Source organism: Pongo abelii, chromosome 16, assembly GCF_028885655.2.
Source record: "Pongo abelii isolate AG06213 chromosome 16, NHGRI_mPonAbe1-v2.0_pri, whole genome shotgun sequence".
NCBI classification, from domain to species: domain Eukaryota; kingdom Metazoa; phylum Chordata; class Mammalia; order Primates; family Hominidae; genus Pongo; species Pongo abelii.
Genome location: NC_072001.2, coordinates 79588403 through 79616019, shown reverse-complemented (window position 1 = coordinate 79616019; position 27617 = coordinate 79588403). Strand labels below are relative to the sequence as shown.

The 27617-nt window shown below is 43.3% G+C and overlaps 1 protein-coding gene across 2 annotated transcripts in view; it reads left to right on the top strand.

Moving 5' to 3' along the window:
- Positions 1-11648: 11648 nt before the first annotated feature.
- The window catches only part of ETFA (electron transfer flavoprotein subunit alpha), a 101169-nt gene continuing 85200 nt past the window's right edge, over positions 11649-27617 (top strand). Inside the window, exon 1 of one of the 2 annotated variants that reach the window (XM_009250050.4) lies at positions 11649-11798. In XM_009250050.4, coding sequence (XP_009248325.2) covers positions 11760-11798 — 39 coding nt within the window. In that variant the 5' untranslated portion in view covers positions 11649-11759. 2 annotated transcript variants of the gene reach the window in all.

Here is a 27617-nt window from a genome sequence, read left to right as displayed (position 1 = left end):
TAGCTGAAACCACAGGTCCACATCACTACACCCAGAGGATTTTTGTATTTTCTGTAGAGACGGGGTTTTGCCCTGTTGCCCAGGCTGGTCTCAAGCTCCTGGGTTCAAGTGATCCTCCCCTCTCAGCCTCCTGAGTAGCTGGGACCACAGGTGCTCGCCTCACTGTGTTGCCCAGGCTGGTAACTAGTGAGTGAGGTTATGAAAGACTGCAGCTTTGGCCAGGCGCGGTGGCTCACGCCTGTAATCCCAGCACTTTGGGAGGGGTCAGGAGATTGAGACCATCCTGGCTATCATGGTGAAACCCCGTCTCTACTAAAAATAGAAAAATTAGCTGGGCGTGGTGGCGGGCACCTGTGGTCCCAGCTGCTCAGGAGGCTGAGGCAGGAGAATGGCGTGAACCCGGGAGGCGGAGCTGGCAGTGAACCGAGACTGCGCCACTGCACTCTAGCCTGGGCAACAGAGCGAGACTCCGTCTCAAAAAAAAAAAAAAAAAAAAAGAAAGACTGCAGCTTTATCCTGGTTTCCTCACTCCCCACCCCCTTTCTATCTTTCTCTCTGAAAGAAGCCGTATGGAGAGGTCCATGTGGTACACAATTAAAGCCTCCTGCCACAGCCACATGTGTGAGCTTGGAATGAGATCCCCTGTCTCACTTCAGTCCTCAGAGACCACATCCCTGGCCGATGTTTTCAATGCAACCTCATGAGAGACCTCGAGGCAGAACCACCCAGCTAAACCACTCCATGAATCCTGACCCTCACAAACTGTGTATGATAATAAATGTTTCAAGCTGCTAAACTTGAGGGGTAATTTGTTACACAGCAATAGATAACTAATAAAACATACAGTCCCACGCATTTCTCACCTAAACCCTGTGAGAAGCCAGGCACAGTGGCTCTCGCCTGTAATCCCAACATTTTGGGAGGCCAAGGCGGGCAGATTGCTTGAGGCCAGGAGTTCGAGACCAGCCTGGCCAATGTGGCAAAACCCTGTCTCTACCAAAAATACAAAAATTAGCTGGGCGTGGTGGTGCACACCTGTACTCCTAGCTACTTGGGAGGCTGAGGCATGAGAATTGCTTGAACCCAGGATACAGAGGTTGCAGTGACCCAAGATCATGCCACTGCACTCCAGCCTGGGTGACAGAGCAAGACTAGGTCTAAAACAAACAAACAACAAAAAAACTCTATAAAGAAGGTATTAGCCTCACTCTTTTTTTTTGTTTGTTGGTTTTTTGTTTTTTTGTTTTTGAGACAGGGTCTGGCTCTGCCACCCAGGCTGGAGTGCAGTGGTACGATCATAGCTCAGTGTAGCCTTGGCTTCCTGGGCTCAAGTGATTCTCCCAACTCAGCCTCCGGAGTAGCTGGGACTACAGGCACACGCCACCAAGCCCAGCTAATTTTTGTATTTTTTGTAGAGACGGGGTTTCGCCATGTTGCCCAGGCTAGTCTCAAACTCCGGAGCTCAGGCAATCCACCTACCTCTACTTCCCACAGTGCTGCTATTATAGATGTGAGCCACCACACCCAGCCTAGCCTCACTGTTTTCCCAATGAAGACACAGAAGATCAGTGAGATTAAGGAACCGTTATAAAACTTCTCGGCTTAACATAGAAAAAACTGGATACAAACCCAGGTCAGGCACCTGCTATCTCTGAAAAAACAAAATAATCACACTTCTCTTGCTCAAATAATCTTACCATTAAAGTCTGTCACTCTGTTATCATTTGGGATTTCAACATCTGGTAATAATAAGAGTAGTAATTATTAAAAATATACCATGGGAAGCTGTTTGTGTAACCCATAAATGTTCAAGGTTTCACGGTCATGATTTTCAAATAGAGAAATGACAACATGTGGGAAGGGAAGATATAACTTGAAAGGAGAATCAGAAAGGGGCACAGTCAAAACCATCTGCGGTTATTTTTAGCACAAAGAAAGAACTCCTGTTGGCAGACGTTGCTAAAAAGGTAGGTCCATTTTCATCGGTGGTATTTAGAAAGGCACAACGTCATTGCAAAATAATTGCTTATTAAGAACACAAACGGGCCTTGAAAATATGAAGCAGGTTTTAGAAATACAGACCCATTTCTACATGGCCCATACAGAAATGGCGGAAGGGACCACCCAGAAGCAGCGCCCTGGGGTCCGATCTCCATCAGCTTCCAAAGGGTTAGTAGCAACAGCCAGTCTGCTGTGCACACGCAGCTTCCAAACACATCCCTGCACTTCCCCGCCTATTCAGAAGTTCTGGAGCCGCTATAGAAAGCAGTGCAATTCGAGCCATGCAGATGGATAAGAGAATTGCAGGGTGCTGAGCACGTTAAATTAGGTGTAAAGCAGCAGTTTTCACTCACGGAATCCTGAAACGCTGGTGGGTCAAGGTTCATATGTGAGACACGTTACAAGGCCTTTGTAATTATTAACAGTTAAGGCACTGGCCTTTTCAAATGATTTATCTTTTGTTTTTAAAGACAATGTAAAAGGGAGGACTTATCATAACATCCCTCACCCTTACAGGATATGTGTATCTTGTGTATCCGTTTTATTGAGATAAAATAAATAAATAACATACATCCTATGCAATGTACCCATTTAAAGTGTATAATTCAATGGCTTTTAGCATATTTACAGAGTTGCGTCACCATCACCCCAATCAATTTTGGGATGTTTTCATCATGTCCAAAAGAAAGCCCATGCCCATTAGCAGTCACTCCCCATCCCTCTGTCCATCCTTCCAGCCTGAAGCACCACTCATCTACTTTCTGTGTCTATAGATTTGCCTATTCCAGATATTTCCCAAAAATGGAATTAATACAATATGTTGTCTTTTGTGACTGGATTCTTTCACTTATATTGTTTTCAGGGTTCATCTATGTGGTAGCATGCATCAGTAGTTCATTCCTTCTTATTACTGAATTAAAATATTCTGTTTTATGAATATAACACATTTTGCTTATCTATTCATCAGTTGCTAGATATTTGGGTTATTTTAACTTTTTGGCTATTATGGATAATGTTGCTATGGATATTCGGGGTTTTCATTGTTGTTGTTGTTGTTTTTGAGATGGAGTCTCACTCTGTCGCCCAAGCTGGAGTGCAGTGGCGTGATCTCAGCTTACTGCAACCTCCGCCTCCCGAGTTCAAGCGATTCTCCTGCCTCAGCCTCCCGAGTAGCTTGGATTACAGGCACGCACCACCACGCCTGGTTAATTTTTGTATTTTTGGTAGAGATGGGGTTCTGCTATGTTGTCCAGGCTGGTCTCGAACTGACGGGTTCAAGTGATCCGCCCACCTTGACCTCCCAAAGTGCTGGGATTACATGCCCAGCCTGCTATGGACATTTGTGTGCAAGTTTTAATGGGACATATATTTTCAATTCTCTTAGAGGTATACCTAGGAGTGGAATTGCTGAGTCATACGGTAACTCTATTTTTAACATTTTGAAGAACTGCCAGACTGTTTACCAAACCAGCCACAGCATTTATGTGGGTTCCCCAGCAATGTATGAGGGTACCAATTTCTCTACATCCTCGACAATACTTTGCTGGGAGACATGGCATGATAGGGGTGTGATGGCTTAAGAGTCAGAGGTTTCTTTCTGAGGTGATGAAAACATTCTCAAACATTGTGATGATGGTCATACAACTCTGTGAATATACTAAAAATCATTGATTTATATACATTAAATGGGTAGCTTCTATGGCTTGTGAATTATATCTCAATAAAGATTATTTAAAACAATCAATCAAACAAAAGCAGCAAATGCTGGAGGGGTGCGGAATGGGGAGAGAGAAGTGCAGGCCAATCTGAGGTTTCATAAGTGCATCTGCTTATCCGGTCATCCACTCATTCATTTGTTCATTCGTGAAGTATGCATTGAGTACCTGCAGGTACCAGACATTGTTCTAGGTGCCAGAGATACAACAGTGAATAGAACAAAGTCCTTGCTCTGAAAAATTAAACATAGTAAGGGAATGGAAGAAATATGGAAGGTGGTCAGGAAAAGCCAGGGGGTATAGTAGTATTGAAGCTAAGACCTGAATGAAGAGTGGCAGCAAACTGTGTAGAAGATCTGGAGCAAAAGCATTCTAAACAGAAAGAACAGCAAGTGCAAAGGCCCTCAAGGCACGAGCATGTTTTTTTTTTCTTTTTTTGGCAGGATCTCACTCTGTTACCCAAGCTGGAGTGCAGTGGCACAATCCTAGCTCACTGTAACTCTGAACTCCTGGGCTCCAGCGATCCTCCCACCTCACCTTCCCAAGTAGCTAGGACCACAGGTGCACACTACCATGGCTGGCTAATTTTTTGTAGAGATGGGGTTTTGCCACGTTGGCCAGACAGGTCTCTAACTCCTGGCTTCAAGTGATCCTCCCACCTCAGCCTCCTGAAGTGCTGGGATTATAGGCATGAACCATCACACCTGGCCTAATATTATTTTAATTTTTTGAGCCATAGTCTCACTCTGTCACTCAGGCTGGAGTACAGTGGCGTGATCTTGGCTCACTGCAACCTCTGCCTCCCGGATTCAAGTGATTCACCTGCCTCAGGCTCCCGAGTGGCTGAGATTACAGGCAAGAGCCACCACATCTGGCTAATTTTTGTATTTTTAGTAGAGATGGGGTTTTGTCATGTGACCTCAAGTGATCCACCCACCTCGGCCTCCCTAAGTGTTGGGATTACAGGCATGAGCCACCATGCCCAGCCTGATATTCTAAATACATCCACATAAGAATATATGTTGCATTTTGGCTGGTGGCAGTCACTCACACCTGTAATACTAGCACTTTGGGAGGCTGAGGTGGGTGGATCACTTGAGGTCATATGGTGAAACCCCGTCTCTACTAAAAATACAAAAAATTAGCTGGGTGTGTTGGCGTGCACCTGTAATCCCAGCTACTCAGGGGGCTGAGGCATGAGAATTGCTTGAACCTGGGAGGCGGTGGTTGCAGTGAGCCGAGATCATGTTACTGCACTCCAGCCTGGGTGAGACAGCGAGACTCTGTCTCAAAAAAACAAAAAGAACATATATTCCGTTTTAAATTTTCTAAGTTTTTTGGATGGTTGTTTTCCTGTGAGCTGGAAATACTGTGGTGAGTGCTTAGTCTATCAACAAATATCATATTCTTTTAGCATAGCTATACTGTTACTGCATTAAAAAACACAATTAAAAACAGAATAATTCACATTCCACTGTATTATTGTTCAGGCCTGCATATCAGCCCAACTACTGCTTCTGCCCAGTTCTGCGGTCTCATCCCTCACACAGGTGTGGCTCCTAAGGGCACCCCCTAACTATCATAATGTATTCTGAACTTGTCTCGATCTTGCATCCAACAGAAAGCAGGAGTGTGGGAGTGGTTGAGAAAACAGGTGGTAAGATGAGGGTTTGGAGCTGTATTACTCTTTACCAGACTGGCACTGAGGACCCCAACCCTGCTGGTAGCTGGAACAAGCCTTTGGCATAAGGTGGTATCCAATTGTTAAGACTTGCACTAGTGGCAAATTGGGATGGGATGCTTGTGGAAGGGAATATGGGGGAAATAGTAAAGACAATGACATTGGGTGGCAATTGCTAAGCTCCATGCCCTTGATAAAAAATTACAAAGGAGTAGGAATGATTAACAGGCAATTGAGAACCATGTATAAAAGCTAGAGGACCTCCTTGACAGCAAACAATGAGGCAAACTTCAAGGTTCTAACCTTCAAGGATCATTATTCCTCTTTATCTCACTAGTATTGTCCCTCCAGGAACCAGACGGAACCTGGAAGATGACAGTAGACCATCACAAACCCACAGAAGTAGTAGCCCTATTGCCGCCACCACACTGGTTTTGGTATCTTTGCTAGAGCAGATTAACACAGCGCCAGGTACATTTTATGTGGACGTTGATTTGGTGAATTGGTTCTTTTCTAGCCCTAGGAGAAAAGTGGATCAGAAACAGTATGCATTCACATGGAACAAACAAGAGTCTACATTCACAGTTTTGCCCCAGGGCTATGTTAACTTTCAGCATCTATCAATCACAATACAGCCTGAAGAGGTCTGGACCATCTGGACATACTGTAGAACATCGCATTGATCTTTTACATCAATGACATTACATTGATTCAGTTGGGTGGAAAAAGGTGGATAGCACATTAGAGGCCTTGGAGAATGACAACACAGGCCCCTGCAGTATTGGAGCAAGGCCATGCCATCTGCAGTGGAGACTTACGTGCCTTTTGAGAAAAACTTCTGGTGTGCTACTGGCCTGATCATAGACATCAAGTGACCATATGCCAGGAATTACCCATCATGAGCTGAGTTCTGCCAAACCCACCGAGTCACAATACCGGGCAGTCAGTAACAATGCATCCTAGGATGGAACTGGTACAGCTGGGACTTAACATAAGTAAGACCAGAAGGTACAAGCAACTTCCATGAGCTGGCAGCCTAGACCCCCATGAACACCACTACTACATCGGCACCCCTCCCCTGGTGCACCCTTCTGGTTGTATGTAGGATCCTTCATGACCAGCTGACAAGAGGAGGAAAAATCCTATACTTGGTCGATGGAGGGTCTGCTCAGTATGTGAGTTCAAGCTGAAAACAGATGGCAGTTGTGCTATAGCCCCACTTAGGGACAGCCTTGAAAGACAATGGTGAAGAAAAATCTCCATGGGCAGAGCTTCAGGAGGTACACTTGGCCATCCACTCTTCCTGCACAGAGAGGCATCTCAAGCACAGAATATCTATGTACTCAGTGGCAGTGAGGAATGGCCTACCTGGCTAGCCAGGGCCCTGGAAGAAGAAAGGTTGGAATGGAAGATGGGGGACAGCGAGGTCTGGGGTAGGCATGAGGATAGGTGTCCGGAGTGGGCACCAAGTATGACGATGTTTGTATTACATGTTAACACCCACCAGAAACCATCCACCATTGAAAAGCCACCATATAAATAAGAGGACAAAAATATCCGGGCCAGTTGACCTTAGTCGGCCTCTGTCATCAGCCACCTAGTGCTGGTACTAAGGGCACATGCATGAAATGACTACAGTGGCAGAGACAGAGGCAGTAGGAGCCTAATAGCATGCGCTCCCACTTATGAAGGCTGATTGAGCTACTGCTGCTGCTGAATGAGCCCCCAACATGGCACCATTCCTCCAGGAGACCAGCTGGCTGCATGGCGCAAGTTGACAACATGGAACCCCTTCTATCTGGGAAAAGGCAAGATTCATCCTAACCACATGGAACCCCTTTCATCTGGAAAAAGTCAAGATTCACCATGTCAAGAAAACACATATATTCTGGGTACTGTTTACCTTTCCTGTCCTCAGGACCTTAGTTAGCACCACTATTTGAGGGCTTATCGAGTATCTGATTCATTGTCACAGGATCCCACATAACATCCCATCAGGCCAGGGACCCAATTTACTGCAATAGAGGTGCGGAAATGAGTCCGTGATCAGAAGATTCCCTAAGCGATTCACAGGCTGGATCATCCAGACACTGCCAGCCTGATAGGATATCGGAATGGCTGCTGAAGGCCCACTGGAAGCAGCAGCTTGGAGGCAGCACTTGATAAGAGTGGGGTTCATCTTCTAGGATACTCCTTGAACCAAAGACCTTTATATAGTGCTGGGACCTGCAGGGTTAGAGGTCTTTGTCCCCAAAGGGGGAATCTTTCACCAGAGGACACAGCAAGGGTCCTCTGAGCTATAAGCTACAGCTGCCACCTGGGCACCTTGTATGCAGGGACCAGAAGACCAGAAGGGGAGTCATCTTGGCTAAGAGTAATCCACTTGGGTGCCTCTGAGTCCTCCATTGCACAATTATGACAATAAACAGGCTTTGGAAGGGCATGCTGGCCAGGGGTTGAGATCCTCAGTCCACGAGGCAGGACGGAGGCATTAGCCACTCAAACCAGGGGAGATGCTAGCTGGGGGAGCGGGAGATTTAGAATGGATACTGAGGAAGGAGACAATGAGTACCATTGTGACCCCCAGAGAGTTGCAGCAGCTGGGGCTGTAGTTTGTCCCAGGGACCTTCCTCTTCTAAGTTTCCAGCAGGAATCCTGGAGGAGCTGCTCCTGAAATTGGCCTGTGGAGAAGAAAGAGGTGTTTCTCCAAATATGCTGGAGTCATCTTCAAGGGTTGACTGTGGCAGTCCTTGAATCCTCCTTCCTCCACCCTCTCTTTTCTGGCCTTTCTTCTTTGGACAAATATTTACTTTCTTTTTTTCTTTCTTTTTCTTTTCTTTTTTTTTTTTTTTTTTTTGAGATGGAGTCTTGCTCTGTCATCCAGGCTGGAGTGCAGTGGTGTAATCTTGGCTCACTGCAACCTCTGCCTCCCAGGTTCAAGTGATTCTCATGCCTTAGCTGCGGGGGTAGGTGGTATTACAAGAACACGCTACCACACCCGGCTAATTTTTGTACTTTTAGTAGTGAAGGTGGGGGGAGGGTCTCGCCATGTTGACCAGGCTGGTCTTGAACTCCTGACCTCAAGTGATCCGCCTGCCTCAGCCTCCCAAAGTGCTAGGATTACAGGTGTGAGCCATTGCACCTAGCCCTTTGGACACATATTTCTACAAATGTTCGCTGAACATCTAAAAATAAGAACCAGATAAATAGGCTGGGCACGGTGGCTTACGCCTGTAATCCCAGCACTTTGGGAGGCCACGGCAGGCAGATCACCTGAGGTCAGGGGTTTGAGACCAGCCTGACCAACATGGTGAAACTCCACCTCTACTAAAAATACAAAAATTAGCTGGGCATGGTGGTGGGCACCTGTAATTCCAGCTACTTGGGAGCCTAAGGCAAGAGAATCCATTGAACCTGGGAGGTGGAGGTTGCAGTGAGCCGAGATCGTGCCACTGCACTCCAGCCTGGGTGACAGAGTGAGACTCCGTCTCCAAAATAAAAAAAATAAAAATAAGTAAATAAAAGGAAACCATAGGTCCTGCCACCAAAGCAGCTCATAACGGAGTGGGAAAGTCATATGCCTCTAGGGAAAATCTTCTAATAGAAATGTCTTAGCACACACATTTCTCTGGTACATAACCTGGTTGTGATTGTAGAACCCTGATACCCCTTCATCCCAAAGCCTCAGGGGGCGTTTCATGTGTGATCAGAACAGGTCTGGTCAGGTGTCACAGACTTTGCCCATTTTTAGCCTCTCCCTCTGCTCTGAACTGCTCCGCCATGAACTCCCAGGGGCAATGAGACTCTGGGGTGCACAGCTGCTGCTGATTTGCCCAAGCCTGGGAGCTGTTGAATCTGCCCAGTGGGGGCAGGGCGGGCAGCCGCTCTCCCCTTGTGTTTCACTTTGTCATGGGTGGGGAGGTAGGGAAGGAGGTTAGTTTGTATCCCAGTTTTTTATATGGTTTTTAGTAAAATATCCTTTTCTGTTTTTACTAAAAGTACCCTTCCCTCTTCCTTCCACTCCCATAGGTCTCAGATTCTAGTCCAGTGTGGGACTGGTTAGGAGGTAAATGCAGTGAGACATGGAATAGTAAATTGCCCCACCCACAGGCAGATTGACTGGGGGGCAGGGGTCCACAGCTCTGTCCACAACATGAGTTCAGACGTGTTCGAAGTGGGTGCAACTTAAGTTTAAGGTGGGTCCTCACCTCCTTGTTCATAGAGCTAGAAGAGTGAAGAAGAGGAAAGGATTAATTCATCCTGGAGAATCGAGAAAGAGCTTACAAAAGAAATGTCACTTGGGCCAGGCGTGGTGGCTCATGTCTGTAATCCCAGTACTTTGAGAGGCCAAGGTGGGAGGATCACTTGAGGCCAGGAGTTCGAGACCAGCCCTGGGTAACCCTGCCCCTACAAAAAAAAAATAGCTGGGCATGGTGGCACACGACTGTAGTACCAGCTACTTGGGAGGTTGAGGCAGGAAGATTGCTTGATCCCAGGAGTTTGAGACTGCAGTGAGCTGTGATGGCACCACCGCACTCCAGCCTGGGAAACAGAGTGAGACCTTGTCTTAAACAAAACAAAAGAATTGTCACTTGATCTGGGTTTTAAAGAGGCCTGTCAGATGGGGAAGGGAATTTCAGACAGAGGGAAGAGCAAAAGCACAGGGCCCTTAGAGTGCTTGTTAGTTCAGACAAAGCTCTTGCTCCAGGGAATTTACACTCCAATGCAGTGAGATCAGCAATAAACAAACACGTGCATCCTGTTAGGCAGTGATAAATGCCAAGAAGAAAAATCAAACAGGTGATAGGGCATCTGGGAGTGGCATGGGTGCTATTTTAGATGGAGAGGCTAAGGTCGGCCTTTCTGCAAATGTGTTTTTTGAGCAGAGACCTGAATGAAGTGAGGAACTACGCCACGCGGGTAACAAGGGAAGGCCACGTCAGGCAGAGGGAAGAGCCAGAGTGCAAAACTCTGAGAGGAGCAGGCTTGTGCGCTCAAGAAGGCCTATGTATCTGGGGAACAGTGAGAGAAGAGGGCAGTGGGAGGAGAGGGAACCACCATAGGGCTTTGAGCAGAGGTCAGGATCAGTCCATCAGTTTGGAGAAGAGGCTTCTGGAAACATGGGTAGAAACATAAAGACCAGCTAGAAGGCTTTGCAATGATCCAGGCGAGAGATGACAGGGTCCTCAGTGAAGGTGATACCGGCTGAGGAGCAAAGGGGTGTTGGAGGATATTGCTGGATTCTGGTTATCTTTTGAAGGTAGAGTCAACGGGATTTGTTGACAGACTAGATAACATTGGAAAGGTAGGTTGTTGCTGAATTGGGAACTGAGACAATTTCTGAACATACCACTTCCCTTCTTAAAAATTTCGTGATAAACTCCAGACTCATTAGCAGTCATTTGTTCATTTGCTCATTCATTCAACACATACTGACTGAATGCCTAATATGGGCCAGGCATTGTGCTAGGTGTTGCAGGTAGACACAAAATTTAAAAGTAGGGCATACTGGCCGGGCGCTGTGGCTCACGCCTGTAATCCCAGCACTTTGGGAGGCCGAGGCGGGCGGATCACGAGGTCAGAAGATCGAGACCATCCTGCCTAACACTGTGAAACCCCGTCTCTACTAAAAATACAAAAAAATTAGCTGGGCGTGGTGGCGGGCGCCTGCAGTCCCAGCTACTCAGGAGGCTGAGGCAGGAGAATGGCGTGAACCCGGGAGGCGGAGCTTGCAGTGAGCTGAGCTCGCGCCACTGCACTCCAGCCTGGGCGACAGGGCGACTCTCACTCTCAAAAAAAAAAAAAAAAAAAAAAAGTAGGGCATATTTTCTGCCCTTACAGATCTTTAGTCAGATGGGTGACACAGACAAGTACTTAGGTCATTACAACCCATGTAACAATTGCTACCATGGGGAAATACAGGGGGAAATAGGGGCATATGGGAAAGGCATCTAATTGGAATTGGCAAGGCTCCACTGGTACCTTACCCCGAGGTCAGCTCAGTTTTGAAGTTCACTCTAGCAATGCTGCCCATTGCGGGGCTGTGAGACAGTACAGTCTGAGCTCGGTCATCGGCGGGTGGCCAGCTTTGTCTCTGCAGCTCCGCGGCCCCGGCTTACTCGAAGGTCCCCGGGGAATAGCCTCACCTTTGCCCCACTTCCCAGTCTAACCCCTAACTTCCCGCCGTCTATTGGCTGCGCAGCCGCCCAATGGGCAGGCGGAAACCGCGGGCTCGTGCTCCAGGCCTAGGGCGTCTTATCTCGTTCGCGCGTCTCGCGAGCATTAGGTGACTGGCTGAGGCGGCGCAAGTTGGCCAGGCGAGGGGCTGCTGTAAGGCCGAGGTTGCGGCGGAAGCAGAGACCATGTTCCGAGCCGCGGCTCCGGGGCAGCTCCGGCGGGCGGTGAGTCCGGACTGAGAAGGCGAACCCAGGGACGGCCCCCCGTCAACCCGCCGTCCCTATGGGGTCTTGCAAAGGTCACTGGCCGCCTCAGACTCGACCAGCCCTTGCGCCCGCAGGCCGGTCCCCGCCTGGGACTTGGGTCCAAAGTTCTGGGGCCTGCCCTGGACTCCATGCGGGACGCCAGTTCGGGGCAGTAGTCAGAGGTTTGGGGTCAGGGTGACCCCGAATGATGTGAATTTGCGCGTCTGCTGCCTCTTCTCCTGGCCCACTCTCTGCCCTGCCGTTTCCCACCTTTGTCGGTCACTCTGGACACTTTCGGGCCGCCAGGTCCTCCACACTTGCTCCACACCCGAGGGAGCAAAATGTCACCGGGGAATGCCCTGTTGGGGAAAGTTTCAAACCTGGATTCCTCCCGGAGGCCGGCATTTCTGGAAGAATTAAACACTTTGGGCGCATTGTGGCTGCTCCGACCCACTCACTGTCAAGGGCGGGCGTGGGGTGGGGTGGGAGGCTGCGTGGCCAGTTATGGAAGCTGGCTCTGCTTTCTGGTTTATGGAGCAGGGCTGAATTTAGGTGATTGTATTTGTAAAACCTGCGATCCGATTTGACAGCTTTAGCCAGTTTTGAAAGGCAGACCTCCTTTTATATGCTGCAGGCTGACCTGCTTTTAACTAGCAGATTGTAGGTTAAATAGGTTAACTGGTGACAGTGGTACATTTTCAGTGTTTCATTAGTGACAAACCACATTTCTCTCTTCTGTTGTGAGAAGGACTGATAGGAAACATATTTTTCTTCTCATACTGTGGGAGAGGAGTATTTGGAGACTGACCAAGCAACAGTAATTTATATTGTGGATTGTGTAGTTTTCCTAGTTTACGTTTAGGTGAAATGAGAAACAAGATTGGTAAACTTGGGTCAGAAACTTACCTGATGGTTTGTACCTTTTCTCTTTTTTTTTTTCTGTGCATGGATATTTTCCCATCCACTCCTGGGATTTTTCTCTCTGAGGCATAGCTGGAGCTCTTTGTAGATGTCTGTAGACATTAGACTTTTGTTTGTTTGTTTGTTTGTTTAAGAGACAAAGTCTGGCTCTGTTGCCCATGCTGGAGTGGAGTGCAGTGGCACGATCTGGGCTCACTGCAACCTTCGCCTCCCAGGTTCAAGCGATTCTCCCACCTCAGCTTCCCGAGAAGCTGGGATCACAGGTGCGCATCATCACGCCTGGCTAATTTTTTTTTTTTTTTTTTTTTTTGGTATTTTTTTTGTAGAGACGGGGTTTCCCCGTGTTGCCCAGGCTGGTCTCGAACTCTTGTCCTCAAGTGATCCACCTGCCTCGGCCTCCCAAAGTCCTGGAATTACAGGCCTGAGCTACCGTGCCTGGCCTTAGACATCTTTTTTCTTGTGCGTATTCCTTGTTTAATAAAAAGTCCTGACCCTCCCCTCCCCTAAAGAGTTCAAACCCATGTCTTTCAGGTTAGTGTCCTGTCTTCCCCTCAGGACATGTTTTCTCCCGGTTGGGGATCTAGACATAAACAAGTGAAAGTCATGAATTTGGGGAAATTCCAGGAACCTGAGCCAGAAGAATGCTGCTCTGTGCAGCAGTTGGAAAACAGTTTTGTGGACAGATTACAAGTCTGGCCTAAGTGAAATTATAATTGTGGTGGGGGATGGAATTTAGGACTCAGTAATTTTGTAGAGCTAACAGAAAAAAATGGAATGATTAAGTAATTCTTACTATCCACATCGTTGGCTAATGTGTATAGACATTACTTCCAGATATTCATTGTGGTTTGCCAAAGACTTTGACCTTGACTTATTTTTAAAATTTGAAGTCAAGCTAAGTAGAATAGCTGGGTTTTTTTTGTTTTGTTTGTTTTTTTTTTTGAGACGGAGTCTTGCTCTGTCGCCCAGGCTGGAGTGCAGTGGAGCGATCTCGGCTCACTGCAAGCTCTGCCTCCCGGGTTCACGCCATTCTCCTGCCTCAGCCTCCTGAGTAGCTGGGACTACAGGCGCCCGCCACCACGCCCAGCTAATTTTTTTGTATTTTTAGTAGAGACAGGGTTTCACAGTGTTAGCCAGTATGGTCTCGATCTCCTGACCTCATGATCTGCCCGTCTCGGCCTCCCAAAGTGCCGGGATTACAGGCGTGAGCCACCGCGCCTGGCCTAGAATAGCTGTTTTAAAGTCATTAAGAATGTTGGAGAGATTTGGATTTCTAGCATAAAAGAAATGGTGGCAATACTTCTAAAATGGACCCATATATTAATAGGGATATATACCTGTATTTAACTTTTTAAATTTTGAAATAGTTGCACTTATGGAAAAGTTGCAAGAATAGTACAAAGAAATCTCAAAACCCTTCCGCTGGTTTTCTCAGCATGTTAGCAGTTTGACACATTTACTTTATCTTTCCACATATATACATAATACTATCTTTCTGAACCATTTGAAAGTATGTTGCAAATGTGCCCTTTACTCCTAAATAATTGAGTGATATTTTAAAAGAACAAAGAGGTTCACTTTCTAACTACACTGTAATTGGCAATATCTGGAAGTTTCACCATAAAATACTGTTTTCTAATCTACGGATGTTCAATTTTGCCAGTTGTCCCATTAGTACAGTTTATAGCAATTTTCCTTATTCTGGTCTAAGATACTCTAGATGTCCTGCAAGTGGTTTTCGTGTATCTTTACTCTGTTAGAAAGGTTCCTCAGCCTTCCTTTGGGTTTGATGACATTGGTGTATTTGAAGAGTACAGGCCTTCTATTTTCCAGACTGTCACTCAATTTGGGTTTGTCTGGTGTTTCCTCATGATTAGATTCAAGTCATGTATTCTTGGTGGGAATATCACAAAAGTGGTATTGTGTGCCCCGTGCATCATATTAGCAGGTACTTAATGTTGGTTTATCCCATTAGTGGTAATGCTAACTTGAGTTACTTAGCCAAAGTGTTGTTTGCCGGGTTTCTCCACTGTCAAGTTAATACTTTTCCTTTTGTAATTTTTAACTAATTTGTGAGGCGATGCATTGAGACTATGTGACTCTCCTATTTCTCATCAGACTTTTACCCAGTCTTAGCATCTGTTGATGATTTTTGCCTGAGAAATGATTACTATGATGCAAAATGGTGATTTTCTATTTCCATGATACCTTCTACATTTTTTAGTTATTCTACTATAAGGAAGAACATTATCTTCTTGTATATTTATGGATTTATGGATACATGGATCCTTATTTAGGATAATACATTTCTACCTTATGCTCAAGTTGTCTCATGTTTGTGAAGTGGGGCCCATTCAATCTGACTCCTGTTTGTTTACATACATATGTTTGTGATATCACAAAGTCAAAATAGCTTATCTCAAATCCCCATTCTTGAAATTAAAAAAAAAAATTGTTCTGTAGCTAACAATTAATGCATTTAGGAAGAGGATACATTTCCAAAACCATATTTAAAAAAATAAAGTTAGGAATTACAGTTAAAAGATTAACATAAACTGTTAACAATGTGAATATAGTTAACACTTAACACTTAAAAATGGTTAAGATGGGGCCAACCATGGTGGCTGACACCTGTAATCCCAGCACTTTGGGAGGCTGAGGCAGATGGATCACCTGAGCTCAGGAGTTCGAGACCAGCCTGTGCAACATGGCGAAACCCCATCTCTACCAAAAAAAAAAAAAAAATTAGCCAGGCGCCGTGGTTCACACCTGTAGTCCCAGCTACTTGGGAGGCTGAGGCACAAGAATTGCTTGAACCTGGGTGTTTGAGGCTGCATTGAGCCCAGGTAGCACCACTGCCCTCCAGCCTGGGCAACAGAGTGAGACCCTGTTTCAAAAAAAAAAAAAAAAAAAAAAAGATGGTAAATTTTATGTATTTTGTTAAACCACTTTGTTAAACTATTAGAATATAAGTTCAATGACTTGCATTTGGTATCTAAGTTCCATTTTTAGTTCTGACTGATTTGTGCCATTGAGTAAAGTCTTTCATCCTTGTGTGTGTGGCAGTGGTCTTTAAAGTCATCTGTTAACAAAGACAGTTTTTATATCTATAATAAAGAGCTAGAGAACACACCAAGAGGAAAATAGGTAGGCATTTGCAATTAGTTAATATTCTTGCAGGGATATTAATCCTAATTGTTATTTATTAATTTGCTCTTGAAATTGATTTATTGAAGAATAAGAAGATGCAAAAAAATATTTATGTGGTGAGTGAAACAACAATTTCAAGGTCATTTGAGTACTTTTGTTACTGTGTTTATTGTCAGGTGGGAAGGAATATCTATCAGGACTGCGAAGCTATGAAACTGGTGTGAAGGAACATGACACTTTTCTGTCTAGTATTGATGAATAAGATCGAACTCTGTAATTTGCATGTAAATTTTAATTTCTATTGAAAGAAGAAAGAGAGCCAATTTTGGTGTGATTCTAAAAGAAAATTTATTGCATAAGGTGAATTCAGTAAAATTATGATGCCTGCCAATGTGTCTACTAAGAGTCTTGTCTGTTCTTAAAGTGAAGTAAATTAACTGTGTTTTTAGTATTACAGTCAATGTCATATAACATTTCTGGTCATGATTAAAACTGCTATATTTTATTACTAAAAAGATTAAAGGAAGTATTTAAAGTACAGAAATATAATATACATTTTTAAAATTACAAAATGTATGTTAAAATAGGGGTAGGTGACTTTATTATTTATCCTTTTGGGTATGACTCAGATTTTACAGCTTATTCTTGCTGTTTTTCTTTTTTTAATTAAGAAGCAAAAAAACCGGCTGGGCGCAGTGGCTCACGTCTGTAATCCCAGCACTTTGGGAGGCTGAGGTGGGTGGATCACGAGGTCAGGAGCTCGAGATTAGCCTGACCAACATGGTGAAACCCGTCTCTACTAAAAATACAAAAATTAGCTGGATTTGGTGGTGCGTGCCTGTAATCCCAGCTACTTAGGAGGCTGAGGCAGGAGAATTGTTTGAACCCGGGAGGCAGAGGTTGGAGAGAGCTGAGATCGCGCCACTGCACTCCAGCCTGGGCGACAGAGCGAGACTCTGTCTCAAAAAAAAAAAAAAAAAAAAAAAGCAAAAAACCCTCCCCTGCCGTCTATACCCTCATTATATTCATTACACCTAGTTTCCAAAGATGGTTGGGGCGGAGGTATAGGTTAAAATCATTCTTACTACCTTAGGTTATGAGTGGGTTTGTAAGGGTAAGAGTTAGATTCCAGCTTTTTTTCTTCTTCTAGCATCTGTGGTACTTTACTATGTGAATATACAGTTAAGTCACAGCAAGAACTCTAAAAAACTGACAAGCAAAAACAATGTCAAAAATGAGGCTGACGCTGGGCACAGTGTCATGTGCCTGTAGTCACAGCTCATGTGGCTGAGGCAGGAGGATCACTTGAGTCCAGGAGACCAGCCTGAGCAACATAGCAAGCAAGACCCAATCTCAAACAAACACTCACCCCCACAAGAAAAAAAAAAAAAAAAAAACAACTATTGAGGTTGAAAAAGAGAAGGACCAAAATGTGTTCATTGGACTTAGCCATAATGAAGTTTTTGGTGACTTTGGAAAGATTGGATTCAGTGTTGTGGAGGTGAAAGCCAGTTTGCATGAGTAACTGAAAAAATGGAAGGTGAGGTAATAGAGTTGGTATCTGTGGAAATTATTTTCAAGAAGTTTAGCTTTGAAAGGGTGCAGAGAGGGTGATAACCTCTTTAAATCCTGCCCACAAGAAGTATACTATCTCATAAAGGCCAGTCAACTTTATATGGGTATGTGGCTGGCATGAGAAAGAAAACTTCATATTTTGCTATTTGCAACCAAGTCTAAACAGAGTATAGAGAACTTCTCTAAAAGCATGATGGTGTGTCTGTTTTAGTGATGTAACAGTTTATATACTGTTTAGTTACCCTTATACATGTTTAGATGATTACATTATCAGTGAGGAAACAGTTGCTTTTTAGTTTTTGATAATTCTAAGAAAAGTTTTCATTTAGTTACTATTCATTGAGTGCCAGCTGTGTGCCAGAGAGGTAGATACCAAGTTCACAGTGGAGAATAAGACAGACCTGGTCCCTGCCCTTGTGATGCAAACAGATTAAGGAAGAAACACATTATTTTAAGTGTGGTCATTGTTACAGAACGTAGAGGATGTTTGGGAGAGGTTTAATCTTGTTAGAGGACTGGAAAACACTGAAAGGAGATCTGTGAAATTATGTTTGCACTGTGCCTTAAACTATGGTTATTGAGTGATAAAGTAATAGAGTGGAGGATTTTCTTTCTTTTTTTTGAAACAGAGTCTCACTCTGTTGCCCAGGCTGGAGTGCAGTGGCGCCATCTCGACTCACTGCAGCCTCTGCCGCCTGGGTTCACGCCATTCTTCTGCCTCAGCCTCCCAAGTAGCTGGGACTACAGGTGCCCGCCACCACGCCTGGCTAATTTTTGTATTTTTGGTAGAGACGGGGTTTCACCGTGTTAGCCAGGATGGTCTCGCTCTCCTGACCTCGTGATCTGCCCGCCTCGTGAGCCACCACGCCTGGCCGAGGATTTTCTTTAGATAAAAACATCGCTTCATTTTTTAGTTTTGTCTAAAATCATTCATCATTGCTGTATTTTTTCCCCCGATTTTTTTTTTTTTGAGATAGAGTCTTACTCTCTCACCCAGGCTGTAGTGCAGTGGTTTGATCTTCACTCGCTGCAACCTCAACCTTCTAGGCTTAAATGATCCTTCCATCTCAGCCTTCCAAGTAGCTGGGGCTACGGGAATGTGCCACCACATCCGACTAATTTTTTAATTTTTATCTTTCATAGAAACAGGGTCTTACTATATTGTCCAGGCTGGTCTCAAACTCCTGGGCCAATTTTAGGTTTGCAGGGTATCTGTGCAGATTTATTATGAGTAAATCGTGTGTCTTGGGGGTTTGATGTACAGATTATTTTGCCGCCCAGGTAATGAACATAGCATCTAATAGGTAATTTTTTGATTCTCACCCTGCTCCCACCCTCCACCCTCAAATAGGCCCAGGTATCTATTGTTCCCTTCTTTGTATCCATAGGTACTCGATGTTTGGCTGCCACTTACAAGAGAGAACATTCCATGTTTGGTTTTTCTGTTCCTGCATTAATTCACTTAGGATAATGGCCTCCAGCACCATCCATGTTGCTCTAAAGGACATGATCTCATTCTTTTTAATGGCTGTGTAGTATTCCATGGTGTATATATGCCACATTTTTTTTACCCAGTCCATCCCCTGCATGGGCATCTAGGTTGATTCCATGTCTTTGCTACTGTGAATAGTGCTGCCATGAACATGTGCATGCATGTATCTTTATGGTAGAATGGTTCATATTCCTTTGGGTATATACCCAATTATGGTATTGCTGGGTCGAATGTTAGTTCTAAGTTCTTTGAGAAATCGCCACGTTCCTTTCCACAGTGGCTGAACTAATTTACATCCTCACCGGCAGTATATAAGCGTTCCTTTTCTCTGCAACCTCGCCAGCATCTGTTGTTTTTTGAGTTTTAAATAATAGCCATTCTGACTGGTGTGAGATGTCTCATTGTGGTTTTTATTTGCATTTCTCTAATGATTAGCTAATGTTGAGCATTTTTTTTATATGCTTGTTGGCCACATATGAGAAGTGTCTGTTGATGTCCATTGCCCATTTTTTAATAGGGTTGTTTTTTGCTTGTTGATTTAAGTTCCTTATAGATTCTGGTTATTAGACGTTTATCAGATGCATAGTTTGCAAATTTTTTTTTATCATTCTGTAGGTTGTCTGTTTACTTTGTTGATAGTTTATTTTGCTGTGCAGAAGCTCTTTAGTTTAATTAGGTCTCACTTGTAAATTTTTATTTTTGTTGCAATTGCTTTTGGGGTGTTCGTCATGAAATCTTTGCCAGGGTCTATGTTCAGAATGCCATTTCCTACGTTTTCTTCTTGGGTTTTTATAGTAAGAACATTTAAATCTTTTTTTTTTTTGAGATGGAGACTCGCTTTGTCACCCAGGCTGGAGTGCAAGGGTGCAATCTCGGCTCACTGCAACCTCCGCCTCCTGGGTTCAAGTGATTCTCCTGCCTCAGCCTCCCGAGGAGCTGGGATTACAGGCACCCGCCACCATGCCCAGCTAATTTTTGTATTTTTAGTAGAGATGACAGGGTTTCACCATGTTGGCCAGGCTGGTCTCGAACTCCTGACCTTAGGTGATCCACTCGCCTCGGCCTCCCAAAGTGCTGGGATTGCAGGCGTGAGCCACTGCACCTGGCAGAAGTTTTTTTGTTTTTTTTTTGTTTGTTTGTTTTTAAGTAGAGTTTAGCCTGTGTGGTAGTACACATCTGTAGTCCTAGCTACTCAGGAGGCTGAGGCCGGAAGATCCCTTGGGCCCAGGAATTGGAGGCCAGCCTGGCCAACATAGCAAGACACTGTCTCTAAAAATAAAATTTTTTGAAAATAGACTTTATGTTTTAGAGCAGTTTTAGGTTCACAGCAAAATCCAATGGAAAGTACAGAGAGTCCTCCTGGTCCACACACCCACAACCTCCTCCACTGTCAACATACAGCACCAGAGTTGTCCATTTGTTACAATTAATGAATTTACATTGACATCAGCATTTCCCAGAGTCCATAGTTTACATTAGGATTCACTCTTTGTGTTGTACCTTCTATGGGTTTGGACAAATGTATAATGACAGGTATCTACCATTATTATATCATACAGAATAGTTTCACTGCCCCCGCCCCCACTCCCCCCCGGAAACAACAAAACAACAACAACAAAAAAACTCTATGCTTTGTTCTCCTAATCCCTGGCAGTCACTGATCTTTTTACTGTTTCTGTAGTTTTGCTTTTAACAGAATGTCATATAGTTGGGATTAGACAGCATGTAGCCTTTTCAGACTGTTTTTTTTTTCACTAAGTAATATGCATTCAAGGTTCCTCCATGTCTTTCTCATTTCTTGTTACTGCTGAATAAGATTCCATTGTATGAATATTTATTCACCTACTGAAGGACATTTTGGTTGCTTCCAAGTTTTGGCAGTTATGAATAAAGCTGCTGTAGACATCTGGTTTTTGTGGGGACCTAAGTTTTCAACTCATTTGGGTATGTACAAAGGAGTGCAGTTGCTAGATTGTATGGTAAGATTATGTTTAGTTTTGTAAGAAACTGCCAAACTGTCTTCCAAAGTGGCTGTACCAGTTTGCATTTTTACCAGCAATGAATGAGAGTTTCAGTTGTTCCACATCCTTACTAGCATTTGGTATTGTCAGTGTTTTGGTTTTTTACCATTCTAATAAGTGTGTAGTGGTATCTCGTTTTAATTTGCAATTTCCCAGTGAGCATCTTGATGTTGAGCATCTTTTCATATGCTTCTTGGCCATCTTCTTTGGTGAGGTACCTGTTCAGATCCTTTCCCCCTATTTAAATCAGGTTGTTCATTTCTTATGTTGAGTTTTAAGGGTTCTTTCTGTATTTTAGATAACAGTCTTTTATCAGATATGTCTTTTGCACATATTTTGTCCCAGTCTATGGCTTGTCTTCTCATTCTTTTGATGAAGAGGTGTTTGTTTTGTTTTGAGATGGAGTCTCTCTCACCTAGGCTGGAGTGCAGTGGTGCGATCTCGGCTCACTGAAACATCCACCTCCAGGGTTCAAGTGATTCTTGTGCCTTAGCCTCCTGAGTAGCTGCAGCTATGGCGTGTGCCACCACGCCCAGCTAATTTTCATATTTTTAGGAGATGGGGTTTCACTCTGCTGGCCAGGCTGGTCTCGAACTCCTGACCTCAGGTGATCCACCGGCCTCGGCCTCCCAAATTGCTGGGATTACAGGCGTGAGCCACTGCACCTGGCCAATGAAGAGTTCTTTAAAAAGAATGTTCACTTCCCTTATTGGTGTCAGCTCTGTGCTGGATACTAGAGTCCGGGTTATAGTGGTAAGAAATATCAGACATTGCCCCTGTACTCAGTATCAAAGGGGGAAGCCAAGACAATCAGGTGAATATGATCAGGTGTGATAAGTGCTGTAATGAAGGCAATTACAGGGTACCATGCTGGTGCTAGCAAAGCTAACTAGTCCGAGATGGTCCAAAGAAGACTTTTATGTGTAGCTAACATTTATTGAGGATTTAATATGTTCCAGGCATCATTTCAAGAGCTTTACATTTATTAATTTAACCCTCACAACAACTCTATGAGATATTAATATTATTATCATCATTTCCATTTTACAGTCAGAGAACTGAGGTACTGAGAAGTTATGGTGGAGGTGGGATTCAAACCCAGGCAATGTGGCTGGCTCCAAAGCCTGTACTCTTTACCACTGCAGTTGTACTAATGCTTTTTGGAGGAATTGACCTTTCAGCAGAAAACCTAAGGATGATTAATTGGAATTTAGTAGGGTAACAGGGAAAGAGGTCCACTAGGCAGAGGGAGCAATGTGTGGGAAGGCTGGAAGTCTGAGACAGCAGGGCAAGTTCAAGTATCTGAAAATAAGGCATAAATTGAGTGAGGGATATATGGTTAGGGAGGTAGATCAGGCCGTAAAATAAATGCATGATAAACCAACCTAAGGAGTCTAGTTTACCATATCCAGAGGAGGCAGAAAGCAATAGCAGTGTTTTAAGCAGGGGAGAATAACATGTTAGATTTGTGTCATGGAATGATCACTGAGAGAAATAGATTGGTAGGAAGCAGAATTGTAGGTTAGAAACAAGCTGGGTTGGGAGACTCTGTGGGGTAATAGAGGAGAAGGATAATAGCCTGCACTAGGATATTGGCATTGACGATGGAGAGAAGTGAATGGATTTAGGAGTAGCTCTCTTTAGAAGGAAGAATTGTTATGACTTGAGTGGTTGGTTAGATGTAAGGTTGAGAGAAAACCCAGAGATGATTCTCTGATCATGGTTTGGGCAGATTGAAGTCTGGAGAAGTAGCAGTATGGGGAAGGGGCTGGAGGAACAGAGGGAAAACATGAGTGAGTTAAAGTATAAATTTGCTGAGATGGAAAGTGTTTGATGAGACAGGCAAGTGAAGCACTTAGATATACAGATGTAACCTTATTATAAGTCTAGCACTTAGGAAAGAGCTTTGAACCCTATTTGAGATTTATATATATGAAATATTTGAGCCACTGTTCTATAGGGGTTAAATTAAGACATGGAAGGCAGAAGGGAGTAGTCAGTAACTTCAAACATTGCTGAGATAACAAGTAACATTAAGCCTGAAAAGGGTTTGTTGGTAATTTGGGTGAGGGCAGAAACCAGATGCAAGTAATTGAGGAGGGAGTGAGAATGAGGAATTAGAGAAGCTAGAGTGGAGTGTGGGTTTGTGGCTTTTTAGCAGGATTGTTGCAAATGGGGAGAGCCTCAATCATGTTTAAATGTTGATGAGAAGGAACCAGGGTAAAGGGAGAAGCTGGAGACATGACTGGGAAGTGCAGATTACAGAAAGTCTCTGAGTAGATTCGAGAGAGTGGAATCTAGATCCCAGATGAAGGGATGAGACCCAGGAGAAAGGATCCACAGCAGCTTCCATTGTGATAGGGCAAGGACAGGAATTGTAATAGGGCAGGGACAGGAATTTCTATGTTGAGTATCAGGAAAGGAAATCAGGTCCCCCCGATGGCTTTAGTTGTCATTGTGAAGTAGGAGGTGAGGCTGCCTTCTAAGAGTAGGGGGCAGAATGTGTTGGCAGTTTAAAAAACATCAGGAGGCAGGCACAGTGGCTCATGCCTGTAATCCCAGCACTCTGGGAGGCCAAGGTGCAAGGATCGTTTGAGCCCAGGAGTTCAAGACCAGCCTGGGCAACATAGCAAGACCCTGTCTCTACAAAAAATAAATAATTGGCTGGACATGGTGGCGTGTACCTGTGGTCCCAGCGACTTGGGAGGCTGAGATGGGAGGAATGCTTGAGCCTGGAGGTTGAAGCTGCAGAGAGCTGTGATTGTGCCACTGTACTCAAGACTGGGTAATAGAAGGAGACTTTGTTTCCAAAAAAGAAAAAGAAGAGAAACATCGGGAGAGGATATTTGAAATCATTGCTGTGGAGGGTGAGAGTGCCAACAAGGAAGTTGTGGTAGCATTGCTAGGCAGTTTTGAGAGCCCAGGTGAGGCTGGTGACTAAGAATTTATGGGTGGCATGGGCCTGTATAGTTAATTTTTATTTAAATAGCAGTGTTTGAAGAGATCAAGATTCCTTTTGAGGCAATTACCTCATTAAGTATTTCAGTAGTTATCCTTAAATGTTGAAGAATTTGGCTCCTTTTCCTCTCATAACTATTGTTAAAAGAGGATCGATCCTAAAGTGTAGAGGCAATGGGTTATAAAATAATAAAATGAAAATTTGTTTCCTTTAAAACCTTTTCAATAATGGACATGCATTTTTTACTCTTAGTCATATTCTATACTACTCTTCTACTTAAAATAGGATTTTAGAGTTATAGAATTTTTAGAGCAGGAAAAGAGGTCTTTTGAGATCATATTTTTCTTTCTGACAATGCTATTGTCTTTTTTTTAAGCATGAGAATGTTTGCCAAGTGCAATCTTACAGGAATGACCCATGTATAAAACAGCTAAAAATGGTGGTGCTTTGATGTGTGCTAGTAATTAGGAACTCAAACTGTAGAATAACCTGACTCTACTTCCTACCTGTGTAGCTGCTAAGCTCCAGTTTCCTCATCTGTGAAGTCGGAGTAATACTAGTACCTCCGTCATAGACTTTATAGGAATTTTAAATAGGATACTATGTATGAAACTGCTTAGTACAGTGCTCCATCAATGTCAGTTTGGTTAATCTGGTTAAAGCAAAGTTGGGTAGGGGGGCATTCTAACAGCTGTACATGCCTAGTCCCTACCTTATCCCATGTGGTGGCTCCTGAGATGGCTTCCTAGAACCCTTCTATAGATGCAGTTTGAAAATCTCTAATCTTGGCTAGGTGCGGTGGCTCAATCTGTAATCTCACCACTTTGGGAGGCTGAGGCAGGCAGATCATTTGAGGTCAGGAGTTCAAGGCCAGCCTGGCCAACATGGTGAAACCCCATTCTCTACTAAAAATACAAAAATTAGCTGGGCGTCGTAATGCATGCCTGTAATCCCAGCTACCTGGCAGGCTGAGGCAGAGAATCGCTTGAACCCTGGAGGCAGTGGTTGCAGTGAGTCAAGAGCGCGCCATTGCACTCTGGCCTGGGCAATAGAGTGAGACTCTCTCAAAAAAAAAAAAAAAAAATCTCTAATCTGATTCATCCTCCTAAATTTGCAGATGGGCTTTAGATTGTAGAATAACATTTTAAAGGTTCAGGCCAATTTCTTCTGCTCTAGGTTCTACACAACCATTATTGCTGAATTAAGCCGCATAACCATGCCTAGAGGCTGTAGCTTCTCTCTAGGTGGTATCTGAGAAATGGAATGTAAGACATTGAATTAGAAGGAAGTTTAATATTTTAAAAATTGTAAAGGAGTCAATAAAATAGAGTACCTTTATGATGTATATAATGCTTTGTAAAAATCGATCAGCTAGATGGACTGAGTGGGTTCTTAAATATGTTCTTTTGTTGTTTATGCTTATAAATCTAATTTTGATAAATCTTTTAAAAAGTATATATAATCTCCAATTGGAAGTTCTAAAAGCTTGATGGTTCCTTAGGATAACTACTTAATTTATCTTATGATAGAACTATAATTTACAGCAAGTATGGGCCTTCTGCCACCAAATCTTGGATTTATTCTTCAAATGGTGATGGAAATCTCATAATTTTTATGGCAAATGATGTGTGAAACATAATAAAAAATATGATGTCGGATATATATTGGTAATAAATAGCTTGTTACTGGCAATTCTTGTGAAATGTGATTTAAATAATAAATTATTTAAATTATTGTTATTTTTAATTATTTTATTAATTTTATTTATTAATTTGTTTGTTACCCAAATACCCAAAGTAATAAATTACTTTGAGTCTTAATTACAAAGTCCTTTCCAAAATATGGTGCTCTTCCAATGAAAAAAGAAAGAGTACCATATAATTAATTCTGCAGATGTACATTGGAAAAGAAACATTGTATTTGATTCTGGGGATACAAAATATGAACAGGTATGGTATTTGCTTTCTAAGAACTTTCATTTCATTCCAGGAATTGTCCTGACTTCCCTTCAATTCATACCCTCCTTTTAAGTTTCCAACTCTGGGTAAATTCCATGCTATGCTTTCTTCACTCCAACTCCAGAGCTTAAGGTTATTGCTGAATTAAGCCACGCAACCATGCCATTTGATCCACAGTTCCTCTTTTTCTCACTTTTCTTTGCCATTTTCCATAAGAATAGTTCCAAGATTTTATTTTTTTCTCATGCCTGTTGTGCCATTCCTCATCTTTTCACATGATAGAACACCTGAACTTCCTTCCTTCCCCACTTGACTGTACTTCATGATCTGTAGCCTTCAACATTTTGGATCTCATTATTTGAAAAACTGTTCTATTTTATAATTGTATGTGAACAAGTCTAATTTCCTGTGAAATATTTGAGCACAGGGACCATTCTTATTCATCTTTGTGTTCCTTATGTTTGAAATTATTCCACATGACCATGAATGATTGGTGGTTTCTTGATAGTCTGCATTAGATAGGGCTGGATATTGGTTGGTTCCAAGATACTGTCTGCAAGCTTCCTTTTTTGAATCCAGAAGCATATTTGAACAGTCAAAACCTGGCAAAACTGCTGTTTAGTGTCATATTTTAAAAACATATTTCCATTATCAATTGTTTTGGTATTGAATGCATTTTGACTGAAACAATAGGGATCAACTTTCGTGACTGATTTCAAATCCATTATTTGTGATTATACTGTACTCCTATACTGTAGGAGTACAAATTCTACCACCAATTACATTTGGTTACATACTGTACTCCTATACTGTAGGAGTACAAATTCTACCACCAATTACATTTGGTTACATACTGTACTCCTATACTGTAGGAGTACAAATTCTACTACCAATTACATTTGGTTACATACTGTACTCCTATACTGTAGGAGTACAAATTCTACCACCAATTACATTTGGTTACATACTGTACTCCTATACTGTAGGAGTACAAATTCTACCACCAATTACATTTGGTTACATACTGTACTCCTATACTGTAGGAGTTAATCTGGTTAAAGCAAAGTTGGGTAGGGGGGGCATTCTAACAGCTGTACATACTGTAGGAGTACAGTATGTAACCAAATGTAATTGGTAGTAGAATTTGACCAGTTCCTAGTTAGGTAGTTAATATGTTCTGTCTAAGGAATTTACATTTAGTTATATAGTAGTTTCTTATCAGATGTAGATTAGTGGGAAAGTTGTTTTGAAGTAATTAAACATTTTTCCTAACAATAGAAGGCTAATTTGCATTCTAATTTTTATTAGATAAGAATATTAGTAGGCCAGGTGCAGTGGCTCACGCCTGTAATCCCAGCACTTTGGAGGCCGAGGCAGGCAGATCACAAGGTCAGGAGGTGGAGACCATCCTGGCTAACACGGTGAAACCCTGTCTCTACTGAAAGTACAAAAACAAAATTAGTCGATGTGGTGGTGGGCGCCTGTAGTCCCAGCTACTCAGGAGGCGGAGGCAGGAGAATGGCATGAACCTGGGAGGTGGAGCTTGCAGTGAGCCATGATCGCGCCACTGCACTCCAGCCGGGGCGACAGAGTGAGACTCCATCTCAAAAAAAAAAAAAAAAATTAGTGGTACAGTGATAGACAAAAATAGCTAGATTTTTGCTATAGAACAAGTATTTTATAAATAAATTTATAGAACAGTGTTGTGTACAGAATAGTTTT